This window comes from Coloeus monedula (genome assembly GCF_965178545.1).
Source record: "Coloeus monedula genome assembly, chromosome: 1".
NCBI lineage: Eukaryota > Metazoa > Chordata > Aves > Passeriformes > Corvidae > Coloeus > Coloeus monedula.
Window position 1 is genome coordinate 136,685,481 of NC_138781.1, and position 18,366 is coordinate 136,703,846.

Here is an 18,366-nt window from a genome sequence, read left to right on the forward strand (position 1 = left end):
ATGTCCCTGCTTTAGCTGGGTAAGAGGGATTGCCATCAGTGGCTCAATGGATTAGTCATGAGATGTTGGAGTCTAGTTTAACATCTGGTAAGAATTAAAAATTGGGATTTTGACTGAGTAAGTAGCTACTGTAGGGTATACCTGCTTGGGATTGCCAGTGTCTTTCCTAGAAGGAACATTTCCTACCAATAGAAGTACCACTCATGCATATTACAAGGGTTTGTTTTCTTAATGGAAGTTTACTGTAATTACAGGCTAAACGACAGATCTCAGAGGGTGGGACAGTAATCAGTGGCACAGGGTCTAATCGGAGGTCTGTCACTGGTGGTGTCCCCCAGGGTTCAGTACTGGGCCCAGTATTGTTTAACTTTTCATCAGTGACTTGGATGAAGGGGCAGAGGCCTCCTCAGCAAGTTCCCCAACAACACAGAGCTGGGAGGAGTGGCTGATACCCCAGAGTGCTGTGCAGCCCTTCAGACAGACCTCGACAGGCTGGAGAGATGGGCAGAGAAGAACTGCCTGAAATTCAACAAAGGCAACTGCAGGGTCCTGCACCTGGGGCACCGCAGGCACCAATACAGGATGGGAACCAACCTGCTGGAAAACAGCTTCATGGAGAAGGACCTGGGTGACCTGATGGACAACAAGCTGTTCATGAGCCAGCAGTGTGCCCTTGGGGCCAAGAAGGCCAAAGGTATCCTGGGATGCACTAGGATGAACACTGGCAGCAGGTCGAAGGAGGTGATCCTGTCCCTCTAGTCAGACCTGGTGAGGCACCATCTGGAGCACAGCATCCAGTTCAGGGCTCCTCAGTGCAAGGAAGATGTGGAGATCCTGAAGCAGGTCCAACAGAGAGTGAAAAAGATGATAAGGTGAGAAGACATGACTGAGAGAGAACCTCATCAGTGTCTATCAGTCTCTGAAGGGAGGGTGTCGAGGATGGAGAAGGCTCTTCTCAGTGGTGCCAAGCAATAGGACAAGAGGCAATGGGCAGAAACTGGTGCACAGGAAGTTCCACCTAAATAGGAGGAAGAACTTTACTTGTGCAGGTGCAGTGGAACAGGTTTCCCAGAGAGGTTGTGGTGTCTCTGTCACTGGAGATTTTCAAGAACCATCTGGACACAACCCTGTGCCATGTGCTCTGTGATGGCCCTGCTCAAGCAGGGAGGCTGGACCAGATGACCCACTGTGCTCCCAAACCTTGTGCATTCTGTGGTTCTGTGATTTCTTGTTATCAGGTTTTTGCCTTAGCGATGACAAGTATTTATATTTTTAGTTTTGCTTAACAGAGATAAAAATAGATTTTTTATAGAAAAAACAGAAAATAAAGGAAATAAAATTAAAAAATTAAAAATAGGAGAAGTATTGGCAAGGATTGTGCCTAATTGTGTATTCGATGAAAATAGCAAGCTATAGAAAGCCAATTTTCCCATGCTGTATTTATTGTAATGTTTCATTTAAAAATTCAGTTGAAGAGCTAAAGATGACATGATAAAGAGAGGTGACCTCCTCTGTGACAAAGTCATAAGAAGGCAATGGATAAAAGTCTAGTTTGATGTTCAGAGAATTAGGCAGCAGGTTACACAAAGAAGTTTTAATTTTCTGGTACGTACTAAGAGAAGTGACACAATATCAAGATGCAGCAAATGAGATAACTTTCTGAAAAAAATTACATACTGAGTTTAAAATGCTTATTTAAATGGTACATTCATTAGGAGAACGAATGAAGGAAACAGCTGAGCCTGCAGTTATTTTTTAAAATCTTTCTGGTTTGTTTGCTATTCCCTTGAATCAGTAAAGGGGCAATGTATGGTCTCACCCCACTTTGTTACTGGCAGTAATTCCTGCATCATAGATGGCAAATGATGACAAAGCACCTTCACTATTTTTAAGCAGTATATTTTAAGCATGTTTTCCAGCATGTGTTTCTTTCTGTGTAAGTAGAAATGCCAATGTAGATGTACAAAAATGGGAATGTGGAAACTGATCTAAATTTTTTTAAGACTTCAACTTTAAAATTCGATGGTGAGTAGTTTTATAAGTAATCCTATCTTCTAGTGGACCAAATAGGGAAAAAGCTTTCTCAAGGACACATGGTACTTCAAGTAGCTGTGACCTGTTTCTTTTTTGTTGCCCAGTGAAGTCAGTTTCTCTCCCTCAGGTGTCCTGTTTTCGTGCCTCTCCAGCATGTTCTCAGAACTGAATAGCTTTCTTACAGAACAACAATATGGTGTAATATATTGTGGGTGGTTTGTTTACTCAGTTTCATATTAGAAACACATGCAAACATTTATGTCAGAAAACACAACTGAAGAGTGCAGCAATGCTGCAATACTAGCAGTTTATGAAGTTCTTGAACTTAGGGATTCTGTTGTTTTGCTTGATAAATTAGATTTCTTTTAGGTATCCACACTGTTCCCATGCTCACTCTTCTCCTCACTTCACTGCCCTGAATAGTCTCTTCCACTGCCCTTATTGCTTCTCCTCATTTCAGCTGCTCTAAAAATGGGCAGAAGTCCTGCTGTGAAAAGTCAACCAAAGAGGCTGAGTACCATAGCATAGTATTTATGCAGGGCTCACTATACTTAAGTTAGCTTTCATTGGCATTTCAGCAGCCCACTGAAATGTCTGTTATCTTTAGTAAGTCTTGCTCCTTGGGCATATGATAAAGAAGATTTACATTTTGAGACATTCTTTCTGTTGTATCTGTGACATTGGAGCATCACTGGTCCCTTTTAGCCTGCCCTGTGCTTTTCTTGGCCTGCTTCTTTCCCACAGTGTTCAGAGGTCTGTGAATCGTGATTCATATTGAGGCTCATGACCTCAGGACAGTATTTGATGATAGGCCTAGACTCCACATGTAGCCTAATTATTTACATTTAATCTTTTGCAAACTGAAGATGTTTTTCACTGTCTAAAAATGGTGATTGCCAATGAGGTGACAAGATTGGTTATTTGCACTTTGATTTCCAGTAGTTAAATGGGTGGATAGATTGGTTATTTTTTGGTATTATAATATTTACAGTTACTTTATCATACAAAGATTTTATATTAAATTTTTAAACTACTGGATATATTTCTAAGTTAAAAGTAAATAGCTCTGCTATGCTAGAATTGTTTCACTCAAAAGAGAAAAGTTTGGGGAAAGTGTTAAAGAGTTCTTGGCAAATTCTATAAAGGACTTCTGAAAACTCATGTGAATTATTCACAGCCACCTGTAGTACATATTTGGGTTTATATACAGAAAAATGTAAAAGAATTCTTTGCTGAATTGTTGGCTTATGTATGCTGATAATGACATGGATCTGTTAGTTGCTGCTACCACATATCCCTTGTAATGATTTTCTTGTAATAAGTAACCAATGGCAGCCATAAAATTCTGGAATGAGATCTGGGCATAGGAGTAAAACCTGCAGTAAGTTCTCTTAGTCACATTCAAGGTGGTCTGAAGTATAGCTTTCTTCTGCCTGACATCACCATAAACTGTTTTTTAAAAGTTCTGTGCCTCTCCAAAAAAATGAGATCTTCCTTCATGTAAAATCCCTATGTATTTAATTCCAATTAGACTTTTGTAACTGAGCAATCTGAGCAAATATGGTAAGTAAATAAATTGCTTATTTTTGTTCTTTAACCTAAAAAGATTTTTCCAAGTCCACACTAAAAGCAAATGTTATTATGCTATTTGTATACAAAATCTTACCTTTCATGTTTCCTGGGAGGATTTACTTTGGAAGCACAAATTTTCCTTAAAATAACTATTATTCCTTCACGTCTCAGGGAGAACCTTGGCATTTCAATCCTCTGATCAATATCAGAGTTGACTATATGGTATATTGAAAAGAATGTATTTCTGAGCAGGCAGCAGCTGGCTTTTAAATAGACTGTTCTTCACAGTCTATGGAGGATTTGGATGCCTCTAATTTTAAAGCCACAGAACTGTGTACCCTCTCCACTTCAACAGAATTTCAGAGTCTTGGGTCTGACAACAAAGGGAGAGCTGCAAATGTAAACTGCAATATGGTGGTGATGGCTTACCTTTCTAGGTGGCACTTCAGAAGTCTGAAAGCAAGTATTTGGGGACAGCAGACTAGTCACACTGTGGCTCCTACAGAATACTGGTGCCTCAGAACGTAACTTGAACGGTTTCAGCATTTCCATACAAAAAGATAGGTCCCCTCATTTATGCTCATGTACACGTTTTCATGGGAAGCATTTCTCTGCTTCTGAAACAAATTCGTTGTGGCATGCTCGCATTGACACCTAGAATCTAATATATGATGCCAGCTAAAATAAAATCACAGCACAATATCTTCTTTTCTTACATGTTTAGGAAAATATCTCCAACTTTGATATTGTTATGGAGTCTGATGAGGGCACCTTCCAGCCATCTGGACTGGGTTTTGCTGGCAGTGCTGAAGCCCGGGACATCGTGAAAGAGATCATGACTCTGCTGCAGCCCATCAATGTCACGGATGTTTATGACAACGCAGATGGAACAGACATCTCCTACTGGATGAGAGACGGGGTGCCCGGTGAGTGTCCCTGGTGCTTGGCAGGGGACACTGCTCCCACTGAGCACTGCCACGTCAGATGGGTGGTCTGATGTTTTGAAAGTAGTAAGAAATGCTTTCTCTCAGGGAGTAAAATTTGCCATAGGTAAAATGCATAAATGTTAAAAGGTGACCAGCAGAAATAGGACATAAAGTGCATTTGAGCTGCAGTTTAATAATGGTATAGATTATACGTAGAATAAAATGCCTAAAATCTTCTTTTCGGCTTTAAGGATTTATAATAATTAATCCCAGACTGGTGGTTTATAAATAGTAAACCAAGGCAGAGGGGAATTCTCCAATACAGAAGAAATATTTTTTAAATTATTATTATTTTTGCTTTGAAATTCAGGGCTTTTTCTCTCTGTTTTATATGCTGGAGAAACAATGTTTTTGGGATGTGACATTTAAAAAGTTATGAGTCATTAAGGTGTGATAAAGGAGTAAAATTCTGAAAAGTTTGAAGTAGTTTAGGGCTTTGTTTCGAGGATTGTATCTGGCTCCAAGTGAGGAGCAGCTTGTTGGCAAAGAAACTTGTAACTGTGAGAGAGATGCACCACTGGCAGCCCCCCCATGCAGGAGAGACCCCACACTAGCACAGAGGCTTTCAGAGCACAAGAATCCCAACTGGAGGCCAGCCTGGGTGAAGCCTTAGTGAATTTCCTTTTGAATAATAGTAGAAAGAAAAATTTCATAGCAGTGATATTAAAAAAATTATGATCAGTTTTAAGTTTTAAGGTTCTTTTTCTCCTGTGTTTTATGACTGAACTAAGCTGGCACTTTTCTCGTGCTAGTTTTACTACTTGCTACTATATGCTTAGAATCTTTTAATATTTTATTAACTGCCTTGTTTTTTACCTTGCAGAAGAGAGTGAATGATGGAATATATTATTCTTATTTATGGTCAGAACCCTTTGCTTCTCACTCACTTAGGGTGTACAGAGATAACATAAGGTTGACTGCTTCAATAAATGTATCGATATCTAATTTTGAAACCAAAACATCTATGCTGGGAAAGAGGTATGGTTGAATGGATATTATTAAGCAGTTAGGGATTCATCTTCAGCTGCTGTCCTGCTCTCTGGGTGAACTGGAATCTGTTCGGTACAATGTCATGTGGCTGTGACAATGGTGTGCTGAGTTGATTTGAGAGGCTGTAAGCACTACTGAGAGGCTGTGGCCATGCATCATCCTCCACAGCCTGGAAGTGCCTGTGAAAAGATGTCTGGTCCAGAATTTCAGACCAACATGTCTGTGTTGTAGGTGGAGTGTAAGAACTCACCACTCAGCCTATGGTTAGAAAATGCAAGGGTATCGGAATTATTTCCTTGGTAAGGTGCTGGGAGCATTCCAGGGAGTCCTCAGGGACTTGCATTGTGCTTCCCATCTGAATGTGACAAGATTATGGAAGAAGAGAGAAAAATTTGACATTCAAATGCCTTGTTTTCAGTTGATAATGTGAGTGGTGCTTGTGATGGCAGTGGGTATTGAGCTCTTGCACACCAGTTCTCATCAGCTGTGGTGCACCTGGAGCATAAGAAGCTACATCTTGCCATGGTCCTGTTATTAGTCTTTGGGCTACTCAGCAGGAACAGTGCAGGAAAAAGCCCTCTCCCATGGACATCTGTACTCCTCAGAAAGCATAAACTATGAAAAATACAAACTGTAAGTTCAACCTTGGGAAAATATGAATACACAAGAATCAAGACTTCAGTTTTTAAATAAAATTGATTTGTTTTCCTATTAAGAATTTGTCACATTAATTGATGGTGGAATTTTTTTTCTGTCTGTAGCTTTGGTTCATTTAACTTCCTGTTAAGCAAATGGCAGTGTTCTTGCAGCATAAAGGAACACTGATTCTTCTTTTCTTCACCAAGCCCCAGTGAGAAGAAATTAGCTCCACTAAAAGAATTTTGTCTGCTTTAGATTGTATTTCATGCTGTTCCAGGGAGAAGTCTAAGACATCTTCTAATCTTCATGCCTTGTCTGCGGTATTCTCCCTGCTTGAATGAGCCTTTATGGTATATAATAACATTGAAACAAATTGAACACTTTGTAACATCTTTTATAATTTTGTTCAATTTAAACAAGCAGTCAAGTGTTGACACTTCATCAATTTTATTTAAATATTTTCTTGAAAATATACTTGGTGGCTTTTTTTCTGCAACAGTGAGAGAAAATATGGTGCGTTTCTTGAACAATAAGAATGGTTTCTCACATAATTTTTCTTGAATTTTTCTCCTTTTCAGTGTGAAATAGATCCCAGGATTTACCTTTTTTGATGCTATTAATGTTCTTCTCCTCCTGCTCCTTTTGGTCTGAAAGATCCACAGAGGGCATCACTACATGTGTTTTTCAGAGCTGTTCATAGCTGAAACAGGCAAAGAGATGGTGGCTTCATAATCTCTGCTATTATGAGCATGTTTATTTTTAATGGACATGCAATGAAATGTTACTTGTAATGTTACTTAAATATATGTGCAACTAAGTGGCAGTGAGTATTCTAAGATTTTAGGATGAGAGAGGCCACGAGTTGAGTCCTTTGCAAACCATAGACTGAAGCTTAAATAATACCTCTAAAGCACAAGCAAGGTGACCTGCACCAAACACAGCAATCTGGTGCTTTGTGACTGCAGAATATTAGAAATATTTGTCAGTGGCCTTTACATTGGATTGTTTTGAGAACAGTTCAGCCCAGCAGTGAGGAATGTCTGTAGTTGTGTTTTTGTACTGATAGCCAGTTTTCAGCTGCTGAAAATATTTGTCTAACATTTGTTTTTCTTTTTCATGAAGCATAAATCAAATTAAAGGGGGGGTTTGTGGTGTTGTATTTTATGATACAACATATTTAACATATATAACATGGTATTTTATGATGTGGTTTTACAGTTTGAGGTGACCATTGATTCTAAGACTGCTTCTTTAATAATTATGCAATTATCTTCCTCATCTTTCTTTTAAATTGTTCAATTCCATTTTTTTTTTTTTATTAGGGAAATATCCAGACTGTGGCATATTAAGCTGTTCCTTTGCAACACTAAATCCCAAGTTACGTTTGGCTAGAATTTGCAAATGTAGGTGGGAAGATAGGTTCACTGGCTTTATTTATTTGGTTCGTTAGCATACTTTTTCACAACAGGCTTCTTCAGTGTCTGAAAAGGTTAAAAAACCACTAAGCAAGCCCTGCTAAACCAATGCGGGGGTATTCCTGCTGAAAAAGCAAAGATGATCACAGGTACTTGATGATGACCAAGATGCTTCAAACGTGTGTTAGAGCTGTCCCTGAGGTAACAGCCCTGGTCTGGATCAGCCTTCCCTGCAAGCCTTCAGAATCTACATTTGACAAATGAAGTGTTTCTATTTGTATTATGGAATCCAGGGAATGTTAGTTCAGCTTTAGGTGTTTGGGGAGGTGAAATCAGGTGCTCTCCTATTTTTGCAAAGGAATGGCTGTTGCGACACATTATTTCCAGGAAAACTGGTTCAAGGATGCTCCTTTCTGCTTGTCAGGGTGGTTATCTGTTCCCGCAGTGCTTATGATGGGAACACTTGTCTGTTAGGAACTAAGCTGTATTTGAGATCAAGCTGACCCAGGACATCAAACAGCTCCCCGAAGGCATGTTTCAATTCCTCTTTTAAAAATCAACCAGTGGCCTAAAGGTGAAACTCCTTTTACAATGTCACTTTGAACCTTGATGGTTGTTTGTGTTTCTCTGTCTCCACAGTGACTTGATTTTTTGTTACATTGCATAAAAGGAAGAATTGTTCTTCCAGAAATTAATAAACCAGTAGTTCATCTAATTTTAATGTTTCTTCAGAAATCAAAAATTTGTTGCTAACCCAATCTATTAGTCATTCAGATGTGACAAACAAATACTATAATAGATCATTTCTTTCATTTTTATATTTTCATACTGCTTTTTTATTACCTTAATCTGAAATATGCTGTATTTTGGTCTGAGACGCCAGATTTTTGACACATTATTTTCTTTCTTATTATGTAAGAGGTTAAATCTACCCCCTTTTCTGGAGCATGCTGCCCTCTCCTACCCCTGCCCCCATCATCCCTGTAGTACCAGACTCAAGTGCAAACCAGCATGCTGGTGTCAAGACTACTGCCTGCTTGGTGTCAGCCAGGGACATGTCTGAGGAAGTAGTGTAACAGGAAAACTCCTTGACTTGAGGTTGCCAGCTGGACATGAAAAAGTGAGTAAACTCTCCTTCCCAAATTTTAAGTGAGTAAACTGTGTTCATTCTTGGCTGTGTCACTGTTTGGAAGTGATACTCCGCTGTGATGCTTGAAATGCTGCCCCTCTGACTACCTGTTTTGTACTGCCCACAGTCTTGGGCAGTCTCTTTAGATCCAGTTTCTAAACATCTTTTTATTTCCAAAAGAATAAAAATGGAAGAAATATCAGATGTACAGTCTAGGGCTTCATAAGCAAATGCTGAAAAGCTTTGGAATTGATTCTGCAGGGGTAAGGGATGTTGCATTTGACATAAACCTTCCTACAAGATGAGGGAAGGGGAAAAAATTTTCCTGAAAAGTAGACATTAAACTTCTTCACTTTACTATGTAGCATTTGTGTCACTTGTGATTTGAGATGTTTAGCACAGGGAATCAATGTAGGGTTCGAGGTATTTGACAAAGTGACAAACTCAAAGCAAATGTTTCCTGATGAAGCAAAGACAAAACTCCTGAACACTACTCACAATACTAAGCTATATGGATAGTATTATAAGTACTTAGGTAATTTTAGGTATTCCATAGGTGCTACATTTTTATATTTGCCGAGTTCCCACTTCTCTGGACACGTGTTAAGCACAGTGCCAACACCAGCTACTATTTCTCTGTGAAAATGAGGGGTAAAGGGCTTATGGTGTGCACACATGTCTTGCCTCAGTCTTGATCTCAGTAAGTCTGAGATATCCCAGAACTGTTGCCTGATAATTAGCAATATTGTATTGGTTTTTCCAGGGCATTCGTTTCATTTTAAATATTTTATTTTATCATTCTTAAAGGAAATATGGTGAATGAGTGTGTTCCACTGCAAAAGCCAAATCTTTTGCAACTTGGGTGGTATTAAATTAAACCAGTATGCTTAAAGAACAATTATAATTGCTTGGCACTTTAAGAACCTACTGTAAGTGCTCAGGCTATTAGACCCATTTAAAATCTTGATTGCAGAAAGAACTGTGTGTATTAATCTGTAAAATAATTTGTCTATTCTCTAATTTATCATTGTTCCAACAAAATGGGCTTTTGAAATTAGAAATTACTCTAGAGTAATTAAATAAATTTAATATGCTGCAACTTTTTATGAAGGTGGATACCTTAAAAGGCTCATAGTTTAACATAGTATCTCAGTTATATTAGCCTTTCATATGACCTTCTCTGTTTTTAATAAAGTTAATACAGTCTTTGAGACTAATCATTTAATGAAAGGAATAGTCTGTAATTTATGGCATTTTCTTAAAAGTTGTGCTATTAGACTACCAGACAAATGTGAAAATACTTTACATATAATTCCTTCCAACTTTGCTCTGCTTGGGTTAGTCTTGTTTTGGCACAATGGAGTATTGTCTACTTCTAATAATTAACAGGAAGCATCAGATTTGCAAGGGGTTTTTTTGTTTCACGTAGACTAGACACAGACCATACAAAAATGCATCTGTGATAGTACTGTTGGAGGGAGGGATGGAGTTGGGCAATTAGGCACAGTGCCTGAATGCAAATTTTCCTGGTAGTTTTAAGAGGGCTTTTGTACTATGTTTCTCATTAGCAATTCAGTCTATTTGAGTCTAAACAAGCTCAAAGTGGATGAAAGCAAACTCCTTCTTCCAGTAGGGTTAGTGAGCTATAGAAGCACCTTGCAAACTTGGTGAAGTCTCTCTGATTTTTGCATGTGTAAAACAAGATTTAGGTGTCCTTCAAAAGTAAAGGGTAATTCAAGCAGGAGGGATGGGCTTGATGCAGTAGATACAAGGTGAAATTCTTTGCTGTGTGTTACTCAGATGGTATGATGGCAATGGGTTTTGCTGGCATTAAAATATCTGTGAATCTGCCAGTAAATATTACAAGCACTTGTAATAATTACAAGTAATACAAGTAATGAAATTCTTCTTTCTCATTTAAGTCTCACCCATTTCAGACTAGATTTTTGAATATCATAAGCTCTTGCCTTTGATTTGTACAATATTTAGATAATCCTAATTACAGTTACAAAAACAGAACTATCATTAACTTGCTGATCCCAGAGGAAATTTGAACTGTGAAACCAAAAATATTTGCAAAACTCTATCATACATTGCTAAATTTCTTATTTTGTTTCTAGGTATTTTTTTTTCTTCAGTGTCTGTGATGCAGTTTATTTGGCAAAGTTTTCTTGGTGGTCAGAAGTGAAGAATTACAGCACATGGGTTAAGTAGCTGGTATTCCATAGCTCTTAAAATTTGTTTTTCAATAAACTTAGGCAAGACAGCTTTAAAATTTTTATACTAATATTACAAAAATTAGTTTGAAACACTGACATTCTGATAGGCTTTTTGAATCCTAGAAGAAGTAAAACTGTTCCAGTGCTTTCAACCCTGTACTAATACTATATAAGCTCATTAATCTAGTAATGAAAATTTAAATTCAGGTGTTTAAAATAAAATCATAAATTCTTGGTTCTTGACTTCGTGGCTAGTGGACTTCTTTCTCTTATTTTGTCACTCTTCTTTCTTTGAATATCAGTAAGGTTGTATTTCTTCTTTCCTTTTAGATGCTTACTCTTCAAAAAGTTACATGGGATGGATTGGCATAAGTGACCCTGTATTAAATAGGTTCTTCCTGGAAGCATATGAAATTCCTACACCTCTCAAAAAAATCAATAAATTTGCTTCTGCAATTCGCCTTTTTTAGTAGCAGAACATATTTTGTCTCAGAAAAGAAACTGAAAATATCTAACTGAGGATCTCATTCAGATTTGGGGTGTGGTTGTTTTTATTCTGGCTGTCCCTCTAAGAGACATCTTAATTCTCTATTGTTTGCTGCTTAGGAAAGCTGAATTCTGTTCCCGTGGGTGGGAATATTCTTTTTCAGATGGAAGTATTTGTCATTTGTTGATCCTAAAAAACAAGTGGTCTACATTAACACACAGAGCTCAGTGTTAAGATGTTAAATAGTCATTTCAGAAGTACAAGTTAGTCAAGCCTTATTCCTAGAACTGCCCCTGGCTTCAGTGAAGCTTATGCAAATAATGAAGTAAACAGAAAGAAAAAATAATAATTAAAAAATAGTTTAATCAGAGTTCTGTAAGGAATTTGGAGATATTTGCCAATGGAAAAAGTGAGGAAGTAAAATAAGAGTCTCTCCACAATTTACTTATTTTTTTACCTTTAGAAATTTGACTGTATGAAAAATAAGACACATTGATAGTGTGGAAATGCTGTGAGATTTCTCACCAAATATGTCATGATCTAGAATGGTTGTTAGGGACAGCAGCAGAAATATCTGTGGATTCATGGATTTAATTCCTGGAAAACAAATTGTAATGGCATCAGTATTAAAAAACAAATAAAAATAAAGCATTCAGTAGCATTCCAGGAAGACCATGCGTAAACTGCTCTTGATGGGAGGGACAGAGGTTAAATGTATTAAGGTCTGGCTTGTAGCTCTCCAAGTACTTTCCTATATGAAGTCATATGACAAGTGTTTCTAATAGGATTCTTCAGGCCTTGCTGCATCCTCAACTATTTAGAGTTTCCATTGGTTTGGAGTCAAGTTTCAAATTACAGCAGAACACAGCTGATGTAATTGCTATATTAGAATGATAAAGAATGATGAGAACAAGCTGATCAGCCAGCCAGGGTGATTTGTCTCCTCTGGCCAGTTTGTTCACACCTCTCTTGTTCTGGAGTCACAAAAGATGTAATATTTAGAAAACATCACTTCCTTGGACCCGTTGGCTGCCCTATTTCCAAAGAGGCCCCTCATTGCCACAAGGTTTTGCTGGTGCCTCTTGCACAGCAGTTCCTGTTCTGCAGAACTGCTGGTGCACCTCCCACCAGTACTGTGGCCATGGATTGTCCTCTTCCAATACAGGACTTTGGTTTTGTCTTTGCTGACTTTTCTGAAGTCCATGTCAGGATTTTGAGCTCTCTGAACAGCAGCTCTGCCTTCCATACACAACTGCATACACAACTGCTCCTTCCACAAATTTTCTGAAGACACTGGCCACCCCTGTCATCTGGATCATTGCTAAGGATGCAAAGGGTGCTGACCTGGCATGGACCCCTGGGCATCACACCACTCATAACCAGCCACCTCAAACTGTTGATGGTGACCCTTTGAGCCCAGGCACCCAGGCTGTTTTCCACCCACTTTTATCCCACTCCTCCAGTCCATAATTTTCCTGGGGACTGAGTTTTTCTAGTTTGTAGTTCACAGAATCATCATAGGATTATAGAATGGTTTGGATTGAAAGGGATCTTAAAGATCATCTAGTTTCAACCCTTATGCTGTGGTCAGGGTCACTTTTCACTAGGTAATGTTGCTCAGAGCACCATCCAGCCTGGTCTTGAACACTTCCAGGGATGGGGTATCCGCAACTTCTCTGGGCAGCCTGCTCCAGTGCATCACCACCCTCACAGTATAGAATTTCTTCTTAACATCTAATCTGAACATACTCTATTTCAGTTTGGATCTATTACCCCTTGTCCTGTCACTACATGCTATAGGAAAAAGTCCCACTCCATCTTTCTTGTAGGCTACCTTAAGGTACTGGAAGGCCACAATTATGTCACCCCAAAGGTTTCTCTTTTCCAGGCTGAACAGTCCCAATTCTTTCAGTCTTTCCTTATAGGAGAGGTGCTCCATCCCTCCAATCAACTTAGTGGCCTCCTCTGGACATGCTTCTGGATCCTGCTGCCTTAGATTTTACAACAGGCATAACATTTGCTTTTTTTCAATCATCGAGGTCTTCCCCTAATTGCCACAACTTTTCGTACATGATAGAAAGCAACTTCCCAATGGCATTGGCCAGATCCCCCAAGCAATCCATCCAGCACCATTGATTTTTATTTGCCCTGTTTGGCTAAACAATCCCTAACTTTATCTTCCTATACAACGAGCAGTACCTCTTCCCCTGTCTTCCCAACTCTGCTGCCATACAGAGACCTGAGAGTGTTTAATTCTAAGCTGCAGCAATTACTTTGTTCATATTCTTTCATTGCTTGTTATAGCTAATATAATGTAGCACTTCAACAGCAATTTTCCCCCCAAAGTTCCAGAAGTTTTACATGGAAAGGAGGCTTTAGAAACATCTCAGCTGACTGTGCAGGCCACACCAGATATTTGAACCAAGTATGATCTTGATTCAGAATCTGAATACTCTTTAGTGACGGAGTTTTAGATATTAATCAGAAAACTTGTTCCTTCCTGAAGCAGCAAACAAAACACACTTTCATTTGCAGGTGACACTTTAGATGTAAATGTCTGAGGCCTTTGAAGAATGCTTTTGATAGTAGTCCAAACTGAACAAATACAAAACTCAGAAAAAATTTATAAAGACATCTCCCTCAAAGGACTAAGTTCAAAATTATTTCAGTGACAGCCTCTCCAGGACATTGTTAACATTTATAAACCACAGAATTGAAACCCTTCTAAATGTTTGTCTTCGAAATTCATTCTACAGATTGGGTCTATAGTGCTACTGAATTTCTGAAGAGCAGAATTTATTGAATACCAATTTATTTTTCCAGAAATCCCTTTCCAGTTATATGTGTTTTCATGCAACAATTTCAGTCAATTCAGACATGGAGTAGACCACAGAAAAATACTTAAGTGTGAAAGAAACTGAATATGCATTTGTATTTTATATTGGCAAATCCTCAAGGAAGGATTGTGGGCTGCATAAGAATGCAAGAGAGAAGGTACAGGGTTACTGTTCTGTCTCTGACATCATCTGCCATGATCACTGAACAATTTATAGTTCCTCAGTTTCCCTAATGGTAGCAGTTACCCAAAGGTTGCTTATGAGTTACCTTTTGTCTATATGGTGCAATAAAGAGGAAGGAGTCATCATTACCTTCCTAATTAAGCTGGTCCATCTTCTGCTGGAGTCATCAGACCTTGCAGCTATTTAAAATAGCACAAGAGCTTCACCTGAGCAAATACTGTAGATGAGTGTAAAGAAAAGAGCAGCCAAAGTGGAAGAAGAAGGTTCCTATATATGTATTTTAGGGGCACATAAATAACTCTGTCTGCAAGGACAAAGCATGAATCTCAACAAGAGAAGCTGTTTATTGGAATTCCCCATGCAAAGAGCCAGAAAACCTGATTATGATTTACTATACATCAGGGCCAATCTGTCCACAGCTCTCAACTGTTTTCAGTGCCCATGACAGAGCTCTGTCTCAATTGCCATGTAGGGCCTTGGAAATCCACCAAAGCAAATAGGCACTTTTCCTTTTGCAGTTCAGTTCTATCAATTATATTAAACACGAGCCTTCTGAGACAGAAGAATTTTTGTAGTTGTTGCTGTTGTTTTTAAAGAAACCTGAAATAAAGAAAGCTAGGGATTTTCAGACTCTGCTCTCTCAGTTGGGATAGTCCATGTGTTAGAAAATGTTTATAGATTTAAAATTGGAAGCAGTTGAAAACCACTAATATGGCATTGTGGAGGAGAAAGAAGTTGAGCAGCTTGATTTTTCAATGGATAGATACTCTATCCTACAAGCAAAGACATGGGAGTTTAGAGCATTGGCATTTTATAGCTATCCCGAATTCCTTTGGGGATGTGTACCAGCACCTCTCTTCCTGAAAGATACTGAAAACAACTCAGAGTTGCTTATTAGAGATAAGAGACAGAAAAACTTAAATTCTCTGAGGACAAAAGTTATTATGAAGCATTCTAAAGCAGGGTGGTTTTACCTAAAGAAGGATTGTCTGGATTGGCTGCCTGTTTCCCCCCAAATCCAAAACCACAGAAACAACAACCAAAGCACAGTGGGAGTTGATGGGAGCCGGCTGAGAAAGAACAGTGCTCAGTTGTCATCTCTGGTCAGAGAGATGTGAAGAAACAAAAACCAAAGCTATCACCACTGAAGTCGCAGAAGTGATTTTCAAGAATTTTTTTGCCTTACATTCCTTAGATGGGTAACTGCTAGAGGAATGACTTTTAGCACTGTTTTCCACACGCATATGCATTGCAGTTCATGTGAAATATTTAGGAGTGGGGTATTTTTCTGATGTAAAGCTGTTGTTCATAAAATAGAACAAGGTTACTCCAGAAATTTGGTGTCTACTTGCTCTTTGCAGGGTTCACTTGGAATAGTGATCCTGAATTTCCCTCTGCCTCACAGGCAAAACTTGCCTGGAGCCATGGGTCAAGCCAAGTGCCAGAAAATGAAGATCCGTAGTCTGTTCAGTAGCTATTTCAGAAAGCCACACAAATAGACGAGATTTCAAAGAACCACAGAGCTGGCAAGAAGGTTTCTAGAGAACCTCTAAATATTTTTCATTCCAGCATGGTCTTGCCAATGTCTCTGTCCTTTCTTTCACATTTGTTGAAGTTGGTCTTGAAGACTTACTGTAATGGAAACATGATAGACCAGCTGGCCTGCCTCAGTACTATTCTTAGTGCTTAGGGAAGTTTTTCTCTATCTAACCTACTCCTGCTGCAATTTAAGAGCTTTGGCTTCCATTTCTTTTCATTGTGAAACCAAAGACATGGTTACTTCTTTCCTCTTGCAGCATGTTTTTATGTGAAGTTGATTTTTTCCTTCCTTGGTGTAGTAGTTTACACTTGCCCCTATTGATCATTATCCTGAGTTGTCTTTTCAAGTATCTCATTGGTGAACATCACTGAACACATTCTCATAATGCTCTCAGTGCCCATGCTATATGTCCCTGGTTAGTGTCATCTCACAGTGTAGGAAGACTTTCCTCTATCATTTTGGTCTATAATGAAAATACAAAATAGACTCATATGGTGCCCCAGTCTAAAGATCCTTCCATTTTTTACCCTCTGAGTATATTTTTCATGCAGTTTGGATCAACTTTGCAATACACATAATTTCCCTTTTCTCTTCTGGCATCCTTAGTGATTAACATAACTTTGAACTTTTATACATGTCTTACAGGATCAGAAAGTTAGTTCAAAGGGAGCCATTATGTACACTGAGGTGCTGGACCATGCTATATTCTGGTAATATTTGGAGATCACAGTGCTTTGGTGCCTGACATTAAAAATTGATCCTAGGTGTGTGTTTAGGGGCTTCTTCAGAGATAGAATGCATTGCAAATATAGTTTCTATCAGTAGATTGTCTTTTTTGTTAAGGAAAAAAGATACTGAGATGTGTTCATTTATATGAACAAGATCTATTTTGATGAAATTAGAATAGAAAATAATAGAACTAACATTTTTATAAATAAAGAATAAACATTTTTATAAAATTTAGAGTGATGATTGAAACAAAGGTTTTAAGATTTTATTTCATGTATGTATTGAGTCAAGAAAATACACGATTGGAGTATTTGTTTTTGCTGGTTTATTTCACTTGATGAGAAAAGTTTTGGGTGCCTTTTATTTTTGTTTGAGTTGGGAAAAGAGAAAAGCAGAATTGTGTTATTTGCTACAAAATGGAAAGCCCATTTTTTCCTAGCTCTGCCTTTCATGGTCTGCCTCTCTTAGGGATTCCAGGATGCTGCAGTTTTTTCATCATGTATCACTGCAGCAAGATAATATGGGTTACAAATTATTAGTTTAATCAAAGGAAACCAATCTTTATCCTGTACAAGCTGCTCTCAGGACTTTGATGCAGACAGGAACCAGGCTAGTTCCAGGTTTTATCAGATTGACCCCTTCATGATTTATGGTAGAATCCACCAGCTAAACTATTATAATCTCTGGGAAAAAATGAAAAGTATATGACAGAGATATATTAACAACACTGTTATATGATAGAGAATAACTATTCACCTTTTGTAACAGAACCAGAGGATCAGAGCATCAGCACCAGCTTTAAGACACACTTCTCTGGACAACATATAATTGAATGGAGGAAATCAGGCTCACAAGAGGTTTTGGAAACCAAGATCAAACATAAATTTAATAAGGATGGAATACTGCATGGGAGAAAGGCTGTCCAAAACAGTGATATGAAAGCAAGTTCCTACTCAGATAGTCCTTAATCTTTTGATGGCTGGACAGGTGTACTGAAGGATGAGACCCTTTTCTCCCATTTTTTCTCAAAACACTGGCTTCTACCAGAGAGAGGGAAACAGGCTGGCTGAATCTTTGAGGTTTTCCCCAGTTCATCTGGTTTTCTGTTCTGTGTAGTAGATATAGTCTAAGCACTACTAAATAATCTGGGTAACCAGGCTGACAATAGACATTACAGTCAGGACCCTTTTAGATGCAGGAATGTTCTGTGAGTTAAAGTGCTAGATAAACTAGTTAAAGTGTTGCATGTAAATTATGATGAAGTCTTTCCTTTGAGCTTTTGTATAATATAAATCAAATGTCCTTGTCCTGCAGCGAGGTCCTGCTTGGCTCAAGCTGAAAGGCAGTGTTTGGTAGTTGGGGAGGGAAAAGGGGAAGAGGGAAAGTGAAGTGGCAGGTGTAGAGCTGTGGGAGGTCTTGGACTTTCAGCTTTCTAGAATAACTACTCTTAAACAAAAGCATCTTTTAGTTGATTTTCAAATTTAAGCCAGAGATAAGCAGGACATATTAATAATACCAGTTAGTGTTATTGACTCCTTGTGTATTATTTCTGTTCTGTGCTTTAAAAGTGCTCATTGAATCTGTGGGCAGATAAGACATTGCAGCA

The 18,366-nt window shown here is 38.4% G+C and overlaps 1 protein-coding gene across 1 annotated transcript in view; it reads left to right on the forward strand.

Annotated features, from left to right (window-relative positions):
- Nucleotides 1-18,366, forward strand: part of CPQ (carboxypeptidase Q) — a 147,796-nt gene that overhangs the window by 115,003 nt on the left and 14,427 nt on the right. The window contains exon 7 of the mRNA XM_082297244.1: nucleotides 4,331-4,532. Coding sequence (XP_082153370.1) covers nucleotides 4,331-4,532 — 202 coding nt within the window. The remainder of the gene's footprint in view (nucleotides 1-4,330; nucleotides 4,533-18,366) is intronic.